Raw genomic sequence first — 18,513 nt, forward strand, 5'->3', positions numbered from 1 at the left:
AGTTCTTGAAGAGACATTTCTCCAAAGAAGAAATACAAATGGCCAATAAAGACATGAAAGATACTCGACACCACTCATCATCAGGGCACTACAAATCAAAACCACAAGGTTATCTCCTCACACCCATAAGGACGGTCACAATGAGGAAAAAACAAACAAACAAGCAAAAAACAGAAAACAACAAGTATTGGTGAGGATGTGGAGAAATTGGAAACTTTGTACATTGTTGGTGGGAATGTAAAATGGTACAGCCACTGCAGAAAACAGTATAGTGATTCTTCAGAAAGTTAACGATATAATTACTACATATTTCAGTAATTCCACTTCTGGGTGGTGGGGTAATTGAAGGCCGAATTTCAATAAAATATTTGTACATCCATGTCCATAGCAGCACTATTCACAATAGCCAAAAAGATGGAAGCGACACAGGTGTCCATGGATTGATGAGTGAATAAACAACATGTGCTATATACGTACAGTGGAAGATGACTCAGCCTTTAAAAAAAAAAAAGGAAATTCCAGGCCGGGCGCGGTGGCTCACGCTTGTAATTCCAGCACTTTGGGAGGCCGAGGGGGGCGGATCATGAGGTCAGGAGATCGAGACCATCCTGGCTAACACGGTGAAACCCCACCTCTACTAAAAATACAAAAAAATTAGCCGGGCGTGGTGGTGGGCGCCTGTAGTCCCAGCTACTCAGAGAGGCTGAGGCAGGAGAATGGCGTGAACCCGGGAGGCGGAGCTTGCAGTGAGCCGAGATTGCGCCACTGCACTCCAGCCTGGGTGACAGAGCGAGACTCCGTCTCAAAAAAAAAGGAAATTCTGACACATGCGACAACATGGGTGGACCTCGAGGACATTAGACTAAGTTGAATAAGTCAGTCACAAAAGGACAAATACTGTATGATTCGATTTATGTATGAGTTACCTAGACTAGTCAAATTCAGAGACAGAAAGCAGAATGGTGGTTACCAAGGGCTGGGAGTGAGAGGAATGGGAAGGTGCTATTTAATGGGTACGGGGTTTGTTTTGCAAGATGAAAAGAGTTCTGAAAATTGGTTGTACAATAACATGAATGTACTTAACAATACTGAACTATACACTTAGAAATGGTTAAGACGGTAAGTTTTACGTTATGTGTATTTTACAATTTAAAAAACAATAACAGCCAGGTGTGTCAATGCTCTGAAGTGGACTGTAGGCTAGGGGTGTGGAGCAGGAGGTTGGGGACCTGCAGAGGTGGGAGATCAGGAAGGACCCCTTAGAGGTCAGGGCAAGACATGTGGACTGTACCCTAAAGGAATGAAAGCTACTGGAGGATTTTCATCACATGTTCATAGAGACCTCTCTTCCTGCCACAGGGAGAATGGGTTAGAGTGGCAAGGCTGGAAGCCAGGAGAGCATTCAGAAGGCGCCCGTGGGAATTCCAGGCAGAGCAATCGGAGAAGACATGGGCGTCAGGTAGATTCAGTGACGGAATCAAAAGAACCAGCTAACACGCTGGCTATGCGGATTGATTCTCAAGTTCCTTCTGGAACAGTACCTGTATTCTGTAGCCTCTTTCATGGTTTTAAAATTCTGCAACATGCATTATCTCGTCTGATCATCGTAACTATCTCATGAGATGAGCGAGGAAAGAGTTCACAGAGTTAAGGGACACAGTCCATTTCTTGGGTTTCCTCATTCCTAGAACCCAGCCACCAAATGCCACCTCAAGGTCAACACAGCCCCCCATCCCACCCCATTACAGCTCCATTTCTGGTAATATGCCATTCCTCTGACCTCTTACTCCTACAATCATAAGGAACAGCTTCATACACAAATACTCAAAAACTATATTCTGATTCGCACAATTATCTCCATGGTTTCCCTCCTTACCTGCTATCCTCCTCCTTTTTGTTTGTTTTGTTTTTTGAGACAGAGTCACCCAGGCTGGAGGGTAACGGCACAATCTTGGCTCACCACAACCTCCTGGGTTGAAGCAATTCTCTTGCCTCAGCCTCCCAAGTAGCTGGGATTACAGGAGCGGGCCACCAGTTCTGGCAATTTTTTTTTGTTTGTTTGTTTTTGTATTTTTAGCAGAGATGGGGTTTTGCCATGTTGGCCAGGCTGGTCTTGAACTCTTGACCTAAGGTGATCCACCTGCCTTGGCCTCCCAAAGTGCTGGGATTACAGGTGTGAGCCACCGCACCCAGCCCTGTCTTCCTACTTTTGATCAGAGGAGGAAAGTAGTAGGTTGGTGCAAACGTAGTAATAAATTGGTTTGAATCTGTTTTCATAGAGCTATAGAGGATGGACCTTTGTCCCCTTCCAGATGCCTATAAACAAACTGATGTTTTTGATTTTTTTTTCTTTTTAAATTTTGGTTGCTCACTAATTCTTATAAAAATCCTCACTCAAGGCCGGGCAAGGTGGCTCAAGCCTGTAATCCCAGCACTTTGGGAGGCCGAGGCAGGCGGACCACGAGATTAGGAGATCAAGACCATCCTGGCTAACATGGTGAAACCCCCGTCTCCACTAAAAATACAAAAAAAAATTAGCCGGGCGTGGTGGCGGGCACCTGTAGTCCCAGCTACTCGGGAGGCTGAGGCAGGAGAATGGCGTGAACCCAGGAGGGGGAGCTTGCAGTGAGCCGAGATCGTGCCACTGCACTCCAGTCTGGGCTACAGAGCGAGACTCCGTCTCAAAAAATGAAACGAAATAAATGAAATGAAATGAAATGAAATAAAATAAAATAAAATAAAATAAAATAAAATAAAATAAAAATAAATAAAAAAATAAAAATCCTCACACGACCCAGGTTAGAGCTCCCACTTCTCATAGCCTGCCCCTGTCGTGCATGAGCTCTCAAAAAGAACATCAATCGTTTAGCAATAATCTGTTATTTTTTTTAGAAGAATAAGTCCAGCACATCTCTGGCCTATGAGGCCAGAGAGGTGACTCTGATTTTGGATCAAAACAAAATGCCTACAGGGACCAGGGGGAGCACAAATGAGCCAGGTGGTCCAGGTGTCTTAAGATAGCTGCTTTCAATACAGAGGGCCACTGCATTAAGCAGGTCATATTCTTCACTTCCACAGAGAAATATGCTTTCCACTGTTTTTCTTTAAACATATCACCCTCTTGATCTATCTTTCACATCTCCACCTTGAGAGAAACAAGTTTAAGAGATATCCACTGACCTTTTAACCTTACTAAAATAAATACACGTTAAAACTGAGATGAACGGTAGTAACTGGCAGCCTCGATGTCAGGAACACACTAGAGAGGAGGGGCACACCCCACACTGGGTCCCACAGGGGTGAGGGAGGCAGTGGCGAAGCTGCGTCTCAGCCACTGTGGCTACGGGGGAGGCGCAACCCAGTGGCCGGAGTCCCAATGTTTCAAAAGCAAAGAAAAATCTTTAAGTGAAATCATCTGATTTTAAAATGCTGGTGACTAATTCGAAATTTTTAAAAACACTGTATGGGCCAACATCAGACTGGCCAAAGAAAACACATCTGTAGGCCAACTCTGACTACAGGCCACAGATTTGTAACCTCCAACCTTCACGACCCCTGATACCCTTCCGACACCAATACTCTATGAGCCTTCTTCCTATATAACCCTATGGAGTATGCCAATATGCTCTAGTGTAGGAATTAATCTAGCTTTGGTAAAAAGCACCTTCAATAATGACCTTCCTACCATAGTGGGTTATCCCACCTCCCATCAAAAGTGACACTTGCTTTGCTTATCTTTGATTACAGTTTAAAGAGAGACCTGAAATAATCAGAATCTTGGCTGTTTTGACAGCCTCTGTGAGCAGCTGTCCCTTTTGGGGAGCCACATTCTGCTTGACCTCCTGCTCCGTTTCCTATGACTAATAGATATTTTCCTGTTTCCTTCTCAGGTCACCTGCAAGCGGCTTCTCCTGCCTGCCTTTACATTTCCCAATCCTGTCTGGATCCCACTGTGCGGTCTCTGACCTCCTCTGCACAACCTGAGCTGGTGTCTGCTTCTTACTGCCATCCCATCTGCTTCTGAGAACTCATGTGAGCCAGGGCAGGCATCTGCCCTAGAAGCTTCTTCTTTTGTCTGAAAGCCAGTTGTTTAAAGAGCATCACTGTACTCCCAGTTTCTTTCCGAAGCCCTGCAAATCTGGATTTGTAAAATTTTCTTCTATTGGTTTCTGTGCCAAGAGCCAACTCTGTTTTCGTATTATTTTGAATCTTTTACACTATATATAAATCCAGAATTAGATATGGAAACACCACCACAAACAAAATCCGGAGGCAAATGATCACCTGGGGAAAATATTTACAATTCAGATCAGAGACAAAGGGCTAATCTTGCTAATATGTAGTAAGTTGCTATAATTTCACAATAAAAGGATTTTTAAAAATCGAGTAGAAATGAACAAAGGATATAAACAGACAAGCCACAGAAAAAAGAAACACAGAAAAGATGGCCATTAAACTTTTTAAAAAATGCTCAGCCTTACACAAAAGAGAGATGCAAATTAAAACTACACTGAGATACCATTTCGTACCTACCAGATTGGCAAAAATCCAAAGCTTGACAATATATTCTTGCTAAGGCAGTGGGGAAACAGACTCTTTCTTACACACTGCCAGCAGGAATGTAAAATGGTACCACCTCTTTGGAGGGCAATTTGGCAATCTCTATTGAGATTACAAACGCATCAATCCTTCGACGCAGCTTCTGGAAATTTATCCTGCAGCTGGTACCTGCTACAGTCAAAATGACATGTGTACAAGGTTATACACCACAGCATTGTTTTTAATGGCAAATGAATGGAAACAACCCATGTTGTTTTATCTATAGGGAACTGGTAGATATAGTTATAATACACCAGGGTTACTCAACATGTGGCCATGGGCCAACAGCATCAGTAACACCTGTGAGCTTAAAAACACGCATTCCTGGGTCCTACCCCAGGCCTATTGGCTCGGACACTTAAAGCAGAAATCTGTATTTAACTACACCTCCAGGTGATGCTGACCAGCAAAAATTTAAAAAATATTTATGTAAGCAATAGAGCCATTTAAAAACAACAGAGAGAAATGAAATCAAGAACAGGTAAAACTGTAACCAGGAGATTTATGAATCAGAATAGCGGTTACTTTAGGAGGGGTGCTGACTGGAAGGGGCAGAAGGAAGCTGGGGTGCTGTATCTTGATCTAGGCTAGAGCTGCACAGGTGTGTACATATGTAAAAATTCATCAGCATGGGCACTTGGCTACATTAAACCTCAAAACACGTTTTTAGAAAGCTGATGACGCTCTCTACATATTGATATGAAATGATATCTAGGATACATTATTTGGTGGGGAAAAAAGCCAGGTACAGAAGAAGCGTATAGTATTCCATCAGTAAGAAAGGGCAGGAAAGAAAAATATGCATTTGTATTTGCATAAAACAACACTGGATTGCCAGTTAAGAAATTCTGGGGGAGGTACACAAGACACAACAGGGACTGCCCACAGGGAGTAGGGGTGTGAAAGGGAGGGAGGGCAGGGTGGGAACAAGACTCTCCCTCTGTAGTCATGGACTGGATGGGGCACAAGGAAGCTAGGAAGTGGGAAATACTCTATCTTGGTCTAGGTTCAATTGGTACAAAAAACCTTGACCTAGGTTAGAACTGTACAGGAAAGTGTTTTAATACAGATTTATACTTGAACTGTGTGAATGTATTTCTATTCAAAAAACAATTTTTAAGTAAGTCTTCAAATTCTTCCCGCTTTGTACAGATAAAGTGGTATCTTCTTCTCTACCTTGTTGCTCTATTTTTTTTTTTTTTCCACAGGGAGCGGGAATGGGCATGAAAAGACCTGGAGCTCACTTCTGGAACCGCCACTTGTCTGTCATATGACCTGGGGTCTCTCTGTCTCAGTTAACCCTTCTGAACAACGGGATAAAACCATCTGCCTTTTCTCACAGAGCTATACACTCTAAGGTGCTATGCAAATAGATGAAAGTATTATGCCTATTTCCAACAGAAACAATCAGACGCTAAAGGAACAGAAGAGTCACTCCCTCTATGCCATGCATGATACTGAGCACCTCTCATGGGAACATTTACTCTTCAGAGTAATCCCGGGTATCATCTCCATTTACTGACGTGGCAGCTGAGGCACAGAGGTGAGCAGTCGCTGTGCCCCCAGGACCTGCAGCTAGGCAGCAGTGGGGCCAGGACTCAACTGTGCTACTGATGCCAGGGCCAAATCCATTAGCTCCCCACCAGGCCTCTCTGCCTCCTGATGCCCCTTCAGATCACACAGAAGGTGCACTCATTAAACCCTGAAGGCCTGCCCCACTCCACTAGGTGGCAGGGAAAAAAGAGGAGCTTAAGACAGGCATGGGGCAAGCAGCCTCCAAGGGCAGCATTGTTCCCACTCTCCAGACTGCTGGTCTACTCCCTCTGTGGCCTCCCAACCTGGAAGATGTGACCAGTGGTGTTTTAACTACAAGCATCACCATAGTTCTCAGACACAAAAGCATAGATACACACACACAGAGGCTGTTATGGGTTGAATTGTACCTCCATTAAAAAATATTTGGGCCTGGCGCAGCGGCTTACGCCTGTAATCCCAGCACTTTGGGAGGCCGAGGCGGGTGGATCACGACGTCAGGAGTTCAAGACCAGCCTGGCCAACACAGTGAAACCTCGTCCCTACTAAAAATTCAAAAATTAGCTGGGCTTGGTGGCAGGTGCCTGTAATCCCAGCTACTCAGGAGGCTGAGGCAGGAGAATCACTTGAACCCAGGAGGTGGAGGCTGCAGTGAGCTGAGATTGTGCCACTGCACTCCAGCCTGGGCGACAGAGCTAGACTCTGTCTCAAATAAATAAATAAATAAATATATACATATTTTTATACTTGGAAGTCCTAATTCAGATAGAGTCTTTACAGAGATAAATTAAAATGAGGTCATGAGAGTGGGACCTGTTTCAATATGACTGGTGGTCTTCTAAAAAGGGAGAAATTTAGACACAGAGACAGACACAAACAGAGGGAGGGTGATGACAAGAGACAGGGAGAAGATAGCCATTTACAAGCCAAGAGAGACCTAGGACAGATCCTTCCCTCACAGCCCTCAGAAGGAATCAACCCTGCTACCATCCTGATTTTAGACTTCTGGTCTCCAGAACTGTGAGACAATATATTTCTGTTGTTGAAGCCATTCAGTTTGTGGTACTTTGTTATGGCCATCCTAGGAAATACACACATACACACACACACACACACACACACACACACGCGCGCGCCAGAGAATTAAAGATCTGACAGATCTTCAAAGTTACCATTTTAACCCCACATTGCATGCTTTGTAATGTATTTTCTCCATTTTTATAGTAAGGAAGGAAGATAAAGAAAGGATACTTCCATGACATAAAACAATGTAGCAAAGATGAATGAAGGGCTGAAGAGAAGTTGATAAGATCCCGGGTTTCTGCATTGCTTTTTGTTTTTTGGGTTTTTTTTTTTTTTTTGGCCCAGGCTGGAGTACAGTGGCACAATCTCAGCTCACTGCAATCTCTGCCTCCCAGGCTCAAGCGATTCTTGTGCCTCAGCCTCCTGAGTAGCTGGAATTACAGGTGTGCCCTACCACACCCAGCTAATTTTTTTGCATTTTGAATAGAGACTGGGTTTCGCCATGTTGGCCAGGCTGGTTTCAAACTCCTGACCTCAAGTGATCTGCTCGCCTCGGCCTCCCAAAGTGCTGGGATTTTAAGCATGAGCCACCTTACCCAGACTGCATTGCTTTCTTCATGCACCATTCCTTTTTATAAGGCTGTAACCCTCCCTGTAGCTTTACAGAAAGAAATATACAAGGATTCCTAGGTGCTAGGCACATGCTACAGACTCCACTGTACTTCAAAGTTCTGTGGCTTCTGCATACAACATCGCCTGGGCATGACACATGCATTCCATAGGCTGCCTCATGTGAAGAATGCTTACAGCTAGGGGAAGGTGTGAACTTTTTAAAATTCATTGAGAGCTATAAAGAAAAAAAAATCTCAAGAATCACATACAAAAAAAAATTTTTTTAATTAAGGCTTTTTTTTAAACTTACATGAAAAAATAACACTTTCAACAAACTCACTGTTAAATTGACAAAAATTATTTCAGTAAAAACAACTGATTAGAAAAAAAAATTATCCAGCTGGGCATGGTGGCTCACACCTGTAATCCCAGCACTTTGGGAGGCTGAGGTGGCAGATCACTTGAGGTTAGGGGTTCCAGACCAACCTGGCCAACACGGTGAAACCCCATCCCTACTAAGAATACAAAAATTAGCCGGGCGTGGTGGCGGGTGCCTATAGTCCTTGCTACTCGGGAGGCTGAGGCAGTAGAATAGCTTGAACCCAGGAGGTGGATGATGCAGTGAGCAGAGATCGCGCCACTGTACTCCAGCCTGGGCAACAGAGCAAGACTCTATCTCAAAAAAAAAAAAAAAAGGGAAAGAAAATAAAAGAAAAAAGAAAAAAATTACCTAGATAGAAGAAATGATTTGATCAGGAGAAATAGGAAAGTGAAGCTCAAGTAAAGATGTGGGGTGGGGTGGGGTCCAAGTCAGAAAGGGTGCGGGGGGGGGGGGGGGGGGGGGAAGAGCAAGATGATTCACTAGGAGAAGAGACATTTGGGGGCTCAGTGCAGCAGTTCAAAGATGTGGGTCTGCAGGCTCTGGCCACCGTTCCCGCTGACCGCAGGCTTCAGGCTGGTTAACAATCAGCCACAGCCACTCTGTGGTTCTGCTTATTTAAACCTTACAAGCTCCACACCGAATGGGATAAATTATCCGAGCTACGACAGGGAATTGGATAAAAATCAAGCTGCGTCTGAAGAAGACACTTCTAGGTTGCATGGAGGTGTTCAGTGTGTGAAAATTCATTGAGCTGAACACATGATTTGTCCACCTTTCCGCACAATTGTTACACTTAGTAAGTTTTAGTTATTGGAAAAAAAAATCAAGTCCAGGGCTGGCCATAAGTCCTGCGTCACAGGCTCCCCATTCTTTTTCAGATGGCCAACCAATAAGGCCAGGGACACTGGGGGCCATGGTTTTTCTCTTACTCATACAAACAGAACCTCAGGGCCAGAGAGGTTTGTGGCTGTTTGGCTCAACAGGGTCAGGACAGAGCCAAGTCTCTACCTCCCTAGTTGGGACTGCCTATGCCCACTGCCCCATTTGATAAACCCAGCTTTTCTAAAGCTTTCCAGAACCCTGGTGCTGTACAGGTGTGAGCACCTCAGCCCCTCCTTGGCTCTCGCTGGTGCATCCTTAGGAGCACGAATCAATTCTCTGAGCCTCAGTTTCCTTGGCTATAAAAGGAGCAGGCCAGGCTAGATGAGTCTCAAGTCTCCTCCAGGTGTATGGGCCACTGATTAGGTAGCTTTCATCCGTAATCAAGTATGGCTTCCATCTCCAGAGCCACCGCTGCCCACCTGTCTCTTTCCTTTCTTGACCCCCATGAGCTCATCTCACAAAGAGGGGCTCAGCTTGATATGTGATGTCAATCTTTTAAGTATATGATACAAACAGGAGACAACACTAGTTCCTGCCAACCAGCAAAGGGAACAAGAATCATTTTGAGCCCTGGAAAAAGGCCTTTGGCTGAATGAGGTTTTAAAACCATCTGTCTGAGGTTGTTTTGACGGTAGCGAGTCTCATCCTAGAAGAGGCTGAGAGAACAATGGCCAAGCTATGGTGTAGGAGGTTCTCAGGCCTTTCATCTCTGGCTGCAAAACGCAACAGAGCAGATGGTAGTAATAAAGCCAACTGGGATCCTCAGGGCCCAGGGATGGATCTTTGTTACTTTTGATCACCGTAAAACAAACCTTCCCCTCGAAGAGTTCCCTCAACCTCAGCCTTGGTGTTCTAGGTGTGCAGCAGCAGGCAGGCTGAGCAACGTCAAAGCTACCAGAACTTCTGCCCACACTGCCTTACAAACGTGTACATGACTTTTTTTTTCTCACTCTGTCACCCAGGCTGGAGTGCAGTGGCGCAGTCTTGGCTCACTGCAACCTCCACCTCCTGGGTTCAAGTGATTCTCCTGCCTAAGCCTCCCGACTAATTTTTTTGTATTTTTAGTAGAGATGGGGTTTCATTGTGTTAGCCAGGATGGTCTCGATCTCCTGACCGATTGATCCGCCTGCCTCAGCCTCCCAAAATGCTGGGATTACAGGCGTGAGCCACCATGCCCAGCCACAAACGTGTCCATGACTTCTTAGGGAGCTGTATAGCCCCAGTTGGAAACTAACTCCACCAATGATACTCCCCACCTCCCCCCACCTTTCCCAGACCACATATTTATAGAAAAACCAAAACTAGAAAAGGACAGAAAGATGCAAATGAGTTACTGGGTTTAGGGGTTTCCCTATCTTACCTTTGAGGTTAGAAGCGCAGGATTATTTGAAAGCCTAACTAGAGATTTTCGCCCACTTCACTTAAAGCCGTGCTTCTCGGCCTTTATGGGACACAGGAATCTCCAGAGCTCTTGTTAAAATGTAGGTTTTGATGCAGCAGGTCTGCGGCGGGGCCTGAGAGTCTGTGTTTCTCACAGGTTCCCAGGTGGTGGTGCCGCCGATGGTGTTGGTCTACAGAAAATCTGAGTAGCAAGCCCTTCAGAAGACTCCCAGGGCTTCCTGTCTATAAGAACTACTGGGGTTGAGGGGGTGGTCATCACTCTGGATTTTGCAGATGGGAGATGGAGATCCAGGTGTTAAGTGTTTCACTCAAGACAATTCAGCAAATTAGTAGCACAACCCAAGACAACCTTGTGGCTAAATGCTTAGCCCGTTTGGGCTCAACTGTTCTAGATCAGAAAGGAAGCCAGCAGGCCTGGAGTCTGCCTGTGGGAAGAATCAAGCTTTTCTTTTCTGGCCTTTATAGTCTATACATTTCTGATCACACACTAGATACTTTGTGGTAGTTTAATCAGAAAGAAGGCTTAGAGTGTGTAATGGTAAGACCTGAAAACACATATTTTATTCCTTGCCAGAACCGAGCAGGGTGGATGGTTGTGGCCAGTTAAATTTGAATTTCAGATGAATGATGATTAATTTTCTAGTATAATGCTATCTCATACATAATTTGGGACGTAATTATACTTTTAAAAAGGTATTTATTGTTTATCTGAAAATTTAACTGGCAGTCCTGAATTTTTATTTGCTAATAGAAAGGCAAGCAGGAATGAGGAGAGCAGGAAGTTAGTAAAGGAATATTTCCTGCTTCATCACTGTTGTCCTTAAAGAAAACCTCAAGGACGCCAGGGTGGCAGGGGCTCCACCAGGATGCATAAATGCATCACTGCCACTACTGTGTGCATCTCTCTGAATGAAGCTTAATCTTTTTAACCAGCTGATTATAATGCACAAAATCATAAATTTATAGCTGGTGTTATGAGCTAAATTGTGTCTCCCCCACCTCCACCAAAACTCTGGTTGATGTCCTAACTCCCAGCACCTCAGAATGTGACCTCATTTAGAAACAGGGTCTCTGCAGATGTAGTTAGTTAAGATCAGGTCACCGTGGAGTAGGTTGGGCCTCTAATCCAATATGACTGTGTCCTTATGAAAAAGAGGAATCTGGACACACAGACTGACATGCACACAAGGAGAAGTCCGTGTGAAGACTGGCACTTCACATGTGAAGGAACTACCAGAAGCCAGGAGGGAAGCCTGGACCAGATCCTTCCGAGAAGCACGGCCCCTCTGCTGGCCCCGTGGTCTCGGGATTCTAGAATCCAGAAGGCTGGGATGGTAAATTTCTATTGTTTCAGCCACTAGGTTTGTGGTACTTTTGTTACACCGGCCCTAGGAAACTAATACTGGGAGCTGGGAAGAAGAGAAACGAGTATAGAAGAAGAGGGAGTTACGGCAAAAGAAAACCGTCAAGAAAAAGCCTCATCCACATTACTTATTAGCTTTGTTCCTTAGAACTTGGGAACGTCCGCTGAGGAAGACACAGGGATTTGGAAATGATGGACCCCTTTGTATGAAAACAGTTACTGGCTCTACTAAAATTCAGTTTTAAATGCTGCGTTGAGCAAGTTACACACTACTTAAGGAAGAAACCTTAGAGGTCAGAATTTACCCTGGTTATACAAAAAAAAAGGTACATTTCCAAGAGTAGAATACGATCTAAGGAGATTTTGGGGAGGGTTTTAAAAATCACAACCTTAACAGACTTGTTATTGTAAAGTGTTTTTTCCCATGAGAAGTTTGCTTTCCTCCAGTTCTTACAAACCAAACATTACCGTATTGGGTTAGTGATTAAGAAGCTCAAAACAAAATTAAGCAGGCTATCCTGATTTCATTGTCTCTCTTGATTATTTGCTTGTCATATTTCCAACAGCCCCAAATGGCAAGATTTAAATAAAAGATAGGCTACTTAAAACACTTTATCTTCTCTTTCGAAAGTAACTGAAACCCCCTCCATTTAGCATGTACTTCACTGTACCTTTTCCTCTACCCAGGCCTGTTCTGGGCCTGGAGGAGGGTTCCAGGAGCAGAATTCAATAGTCCCACCCTGGGAAAATGCCAAACCCCACTGGCTCCAGTCACGCTGGCCTATGTACAGCTACTAGAACCCGCCGAGGTGTCTGCGCCCTCACTTGAGGGCTTTTGCATATGCTGGTCCCTGGGCCCGGAGTGCTTTCTTCTGCCCAGACCTCTCTCTCTACTCACAACACAACACAACCCCCATACTCAGAAACATCTTCTGTCACCACCCCTTTGTTTTTCCTTACCACATAACCTTGTACATTTCCTTCATCACCCTGTTACAACTACAATTTAATTCATTGTTTACTTGTTTATTACCTAACTCTCTCTAATAAATGATAAGTTTCATGACATCAGAGATCAGATGGGTTCTGTACATTATTTTACACCCAGACCCTGGCCCACAATGGGCACACAAATATTTGCCTAGCTTGATTAATTAATTAAGCAAATGTGACATGATCCACAGTGGCACTCCACTACCCCCACTCCGCCTTACTCAAACACTATAGGAAGCTTTTTCTGCCCAGAGGGTCTGAGTTCAGCTCTAGAGTGTGCTGTCTCTGCTTCTCATGCTGTTGTGAGAAGAATGCTTGAGGATATCACTCGTCTGCCAATGTCTCTGGGAAGGTTTCAAACTCAAAAATCAACCCTCTGATCGTGATCTGGCTTCACAAATAAGCCCTTCTTATAATAAAAGGATGCCCAATCACATGCACATCAACTTTTTTGGTCTCCAGGATAATTCCTTCTCATGGTAAATTAGTAACACAGCTCTGGGTATGTGGGGTATGATCCAGCATCCCCTGTAAGTTGACTTCAGGGAGAAATGTAATGAAAACACCAGCACAATGTTTGATAACTGGCTATCTCTATAGACATTTATAAACTGGCATTCTGATTTTTTTTTAATCCTGTGCATTTTATATTTACGAAACAACTTTAAATTTAGGGTTTATGGGTCATGAGTATTAAATGGCAGAAGGTATTTTGGCAATACATACATAAAACCTTTACATACTACTTAACACACAAATTCCAGTAATAGGAAGTTATCCTAAGAAAGTCATCACAAATAAATGTAAAACTTTAGCCACAAGAATGTTCACTGTAGTACTATTTACAATAAAAACAGGAAACTTAAATATCCATATGGGGCTGATTGGATAATTTGTGGTAATCCCTATTAAGAAACATCCTGCAGCTTTTCAGAATATCTGGTTGAATGGAATGATAATTGATGACACACAAAAAGGTTCATCATATTAGAATAACAAAAAATTGTGTTATAAATCAATATTCCAAAACGTTCTAACTTTAGTTTTTTTTCTGGGTGATGGGGTCCTGTGTGACTTTTATCTTCTTATGGTTTTCTGTGTTATAATTTTTCTCTAAGAGTTATACATCACTCACATAAATGTATTTTGAAAAAGTGTTTAAGAATAAATTTTAACTGGCCAGGCGCGGTGGCTCACGCTTGTAATCCCAGCACTTTGGGAGGCCGAGGCGGGCGGATCACGAGGTCAGGAGATCGAGACCACGGTGAAACCCCGTCTCTACTAAAAATACAAAAAATTAGCCAGGCGTGGTGGCGGGCGCCTGTAGTCCCAGCTACTCGGAGAGGCTGAGGCAGGAGAATGGCGTGAACCCGGGAGGCGGAGCTTGCAGTGAGCCGAGATCGTACCACTGCACTCCAACCTGGGTGACAGAGCGAGACTCCGTCTCCAAAAAAAAAAAAAAAAAAGAATAAATTTTAACTAGTCACAAAAGGTCAAATACTATATATGATTTCACTTATATGAGGTACCTAAGGTAGTCAAATTCACAGAGACAGAAAATGGAATGGGGGCTGTTGGGGGCTAGAGGGGGTGGGGAAAGGGGAGTTAGGGTTTGGTGGGCAGAGTTTCAATCTGCAAGATGAAAAGAGTTCTGGAGATAGATAGTGGTGATGGTAGCACAACAATGTGAATGTACCTAATGCCACTAAGTTACACACTTACAAATGGTTACAATGGTACATTTTATGTTATATATATTTTAAAGTTTTTTTAAACTAAAAAATAAATCAGTAAATCTTGAGTACAGCCAAGTCTCTGTTATTAGGATTTTCAAGAGGCAAGAGTAATAAGCCCAGATTTGACTTAGAACACATAGCCCTGAGCCACATCATCCACGTGCCCTCCAGCACTAGAGTGTGCCCTGGGATGAGCGGGCATCTGTCTGCTTCCTGACCACTGGTGCTGGCCACATGTTTCCTGGCCCACTGAGGGCAGAGATGCTCTCCAGTCTCTTCAGTAGCATGGAGCTTTCTTCCTCTCTTGCCAATATCCCTCAGTTTGACTCTCAGACGAAGAAACTGACTTGGTTGCCCCAGAAAAGCATGGCTTCCTTCCAAGCCTGGCCACAGTGACTGCAGGGGATGGTGGGCCCAGGAAAGATTCATGGCTATATCCTCCATGAGCCACAGCTTCAGGAATTTGCCCCCAAAGTCCTTTAGCTAGTAGCTGGCAGAGCCAGACAAGGAAAAGAATCTCATCTTAAAGTCAAGACAAGTCACCTCTCTACTATAAAGAGGAAAAGGCCGGGTGCAGTGGCACATGCCTGTAATCCCAACACTTTGGGAGGCTGAGGCGGGTAGATTACCTGAGGTCAGGAGTACAAAACCAGCCTGACTAACATGCTGAAACCCCTTCTCTACTAAATACAAAAAATTAGCCGGGCATGGTGGCACATACCTGTAATTACTTGGGAGGCTGAGGCAGGAGAATCACTTGAACCCGGGAGGTGGAGGTTACAGTGAGCCAAGATGGCGCCATTGTACTCCAGCCTGGGCAACAAGAGCGAAACTCCATCCAAAAAAAAAAAAGGCTGGGCACGGTGGCTCACGCCTGTAATCCCAGCACTTTGGGAGGCCAAGGTGGGCAGATCACCTGAGGTCGGGAGTTCGAGACCAGCCTGACCAAAATAGAGAAACCCTGTCTCTACTAAAAACATAAAATTAGCCTGGCATGGTGGCGCATGCCTGTAACCCCAGCAACTTGGGAGGCTGAGGCGGGAGAATCGCTTCAACCCGGGAGGCGGAGGTTGCAGTGAGTCGAGATCACGCCATTGCACTCCAGCCTGGGCAGCAAGAGTGAAACTCCATCCAAAAAAACAAACAAACAAACAACAACAACAAAAACAAAAAACGAATAAAGAGGAGAGAACTACGTTCAGCAAACAAAAGTCCTTCCTTTGTTCATCAAGAGGACACCCAGGACTTTGCCACTGAGAAAGGAGTGATAGTCAGGTGCTGGTGGCGGGATCCGAGAAACCCAAAGTTGCAGACCTGTGCCTGAGGGCTGGACTCGGCCTTCAGATGTGTTGGTTTGATTTACACAATGTTGACCCGCATGGTGTTTGCAGAATTTCTAAATTAGTTGGCAACATTTAAAAATCAGAGTATTTCTACCTAAAAAGAGATTTCTGTGGATTCTTTTGTGGGGAGTGGAAAAGGAAGCTCTTAGGCACACAGGGTTTACACTCCTTTGTGACAATTGGCTGGAAGTGAGCAGCAGCTACTCCTTTAGATAGACCCTCTCCCCTGTCCAGTTCAGCGATTTACCTGCCTGGCCCTGCTGCTCCTTGAGCTGTAGCCCCTCAACTGTACTGGGAACTGCCTGTGAGGCCGCTCTGCTACCTGGCATGATGCTGGCTGGGCTCCCTGTAAGTGCTTGGAAATGCTCAGCCACTATGGGGGAAGCTGGTGATGCAGCAGCTCTAGTCAGTGGGCCTTAACAACAGTCCTGTGACAAGACTTGTGGCTGGACCTGAGGTTTAGTCCTTACCCCAACCTAGTCAGAGTGCAGCACCTTGGGCCCCAACCATGCTTCCATGCACTACCAAAACGTAACATCCTGCCCATTCTCCTCGTGGAAAATGTTAAAAGGAAGCCATGCTCTGGAGAACAGATCAATGGTCATGATGCCTCACATCCTGTCTCCAACAGAACTCAATGTTAGATGCTTTGGAGAGAGGAGTAGGAGCTGCACGGGGCACCACGTGGTGCAGCAGGTCCTCTTCTGATGAAGAAGAGAGAGAGCAGAAGAGAGGGAAGTTCTTAGCTGTTAATGCTGCACCACTGCAATCTCAGTGGTGGAGGCTGCCAGAGGCTGGTTTAAATATCTAAAAAGATTGTACACAGCTAGGCGTGGTGGCTTATGCCTGTAATCCCAGCACTTTGGGAGGCCAAGGCGGGTAGATCACGAGGTCAGGAGTTCGAGACCAGCCTGGCCAACATGGTGAAATTCCTTCTCTACTAATACAAAAATTAGCAGGGCGTGGTGGCACACGCCTGTAATCCCAGCTACTTGTGAGGCTGAGGCAGGAGAACTGCTTGAACCTGGGATGTGGAGGTTGCAATGAGCCAAGATTGTGCCACTGCACTCCAGTCTGGGTGACAGAGCAGAGACTCCATCATGGGGGAAAAAAAAAATTGTACGCAGATGGGGAAAAGGAAGCTTTCCAGGTCCTTCAGGGTTAACAGGGCCAGGAGAAGATGGAGACCAGTGATTCTTACCTGCTGTAGGCACGCTAATGTTATACTGAGGTAAAATAAATAGAAAGGCAGTCTTGGCTGTGACCTGTAAAACAAAGGAAAAGAGTTCCAGTTTAGCTTTTGGCCACATCAAAAGAAACAAGTGGAAGCTGCTAACTGCCCCTTTTACATCTTAGACCCTCAAACCTCTTGACTGCAGGGTTCCGCCTAATGCAGAGTTAGCACTAGTTTTTGTTCTATTTTTCTTTAATGACATACCTCTCAATACCTGTACCCTCAGACTCAGATGGTATCTAGACTGGTACTCACTGCAGATGAGATGAAACAAGCTGTGCGTGGCAGGACGGGAGCTCACAAGTGAATAGTACAAATCTGTCGGCCATTCATTCATTCAGATATTTATCAGTTTAGTTCTGTGCATCAGCATTGTGGAAGACAGAAACTAATAAATAAAGTCACAACCTTCAAGAAGGTTAGGGCCTAGCTGAGGTTTCCCCAGCACTTTGGCTGCCTGTGCATTGGAGAGCAGCCCTGAAAGTTGACACCTGAGCTTCAGAAACAGAGAATTCCAGCTGCTAATTTCACATCTACCTTACTGGGAGGCATGGGGCCAGAAGTAACATCCCACATTGCTGGTTTGTTTATTTCAAAAACTGCCTTTAAAATCTTAGTTGTGCTGTGAAACAAAAAACTGTGGTTGCCACCTAGTTACGAATGGCCAAATCAGTACTGTGACAGTTTAGCCAGCAGGGGAGGGATGACAAAACCTGGGGGTTTGAAGCTTGGACTCAAGAATCAACCACCTCGGTTCAAATGCCAGCTCTACCATTGTCTTGCTATGTAACTACCAGCAAGTAATCTTATACGCTGAGCCTCAGTCTGCTTGTCCATAAAATCAGGGATGTTTGTAATAACTCAGCTAGTTTGGGTACTACAGACTGGTGTGGCGCTGGCCCAGCTGCTAGCGTTATTCAAAGCTCCCCAGAGGTTTCAGATGTGCAGGTGGGCCTGAGAACCACCATCCACACTGTTCTGAAACCTGCATCAAGGCCAGGTGAGGAGGAGGCCCAGGACCAGGCCTTTCCCAAGCGCCCTCTGGAGACACCTCGTCAATAAAGGGGTGCTGGTTCTTCTCTAACAGAGGTTTGAAGGATGCACATGTAAGGGATAGGGTGGAGGACAAACACACTGGACAGTGGCAAAGGCAGCATGGAAATGAGTGAGTGATACATCACAGACGCCCTGTGTTGCCCAGACATGCCAGTGAGAGGTCACTATCCTCAGCTACCTCTAGAGACAACCCTCTCCTTTAAAGGGCAAATCTCCCCACTCTCCTGGTCAACAAGACCCATCCCACTCAGTGGGTGTCATCTACTCTGTACACAGAGATGCAGGACGAGCCTTCTCGTGTCTTTGTGCTGCAGCCTTAGACATGTCCTATCAGGCTTGCGGGGAAAAACCCAAAT

The 18,513-nt window shown here is 45.0% G+C and overlaps 2 protein-coding genes across 4 annotated transcripts in view; one reads left to right on the plus strand and one right to left on the minus strand.

Moving 5' to 3' along the window:
• EFHC1 (EF-hand domain containing 1) overlaps positions 1-4,512 on the plus strand; it is a 105,165-nt gene extending 100,653 nt beyond the window's left edge. For all 3 annotated transcript variants that reach the window (XR_009211240.1, XR_009211243.1, XR_009211244.1), the window contains one exon: positions 3,891-4,512. The gene's annotated coding sequence lies outside the window, so the exon portion shown is untranslated. The remainder of the gene's footprint in view (positions 1-3,890) is intronic.
• The window catches only part of TRAM2 (translocation associated membrane protein 2), a 75,132-nt gene that overhangs the window by 16,383 nt on the left and 40,236 nt on the right, over positions 1-18,513 (minus strand). Inside the window, exon 2 of the mRNA XM_032141600.2 lies at positions 17,069-17,132. Coding sequence (XP_031997491.1) covers positions 17,069-17,132 — 64 coding nt within the window. The remainder of the gene's footprint in view (positions 1-17,068; positions 17,133-18,513) is intronic.

This window comes from Hylobates moloch, unplaced genomic scaffold (genome assembly GCF_009828535.3).
Source record: "Hylobates moloch isolate HMO894 unplaced genomic scaffold, HMol_V3 SCAFFOLD_20, whole genome shotgun sequence".
Lineage (NCBI taxonomy): Eukaryota > Metazoa > Chordata > Mammalia > Primates > Hylobatidae > Hylobates > Hylobates moloch.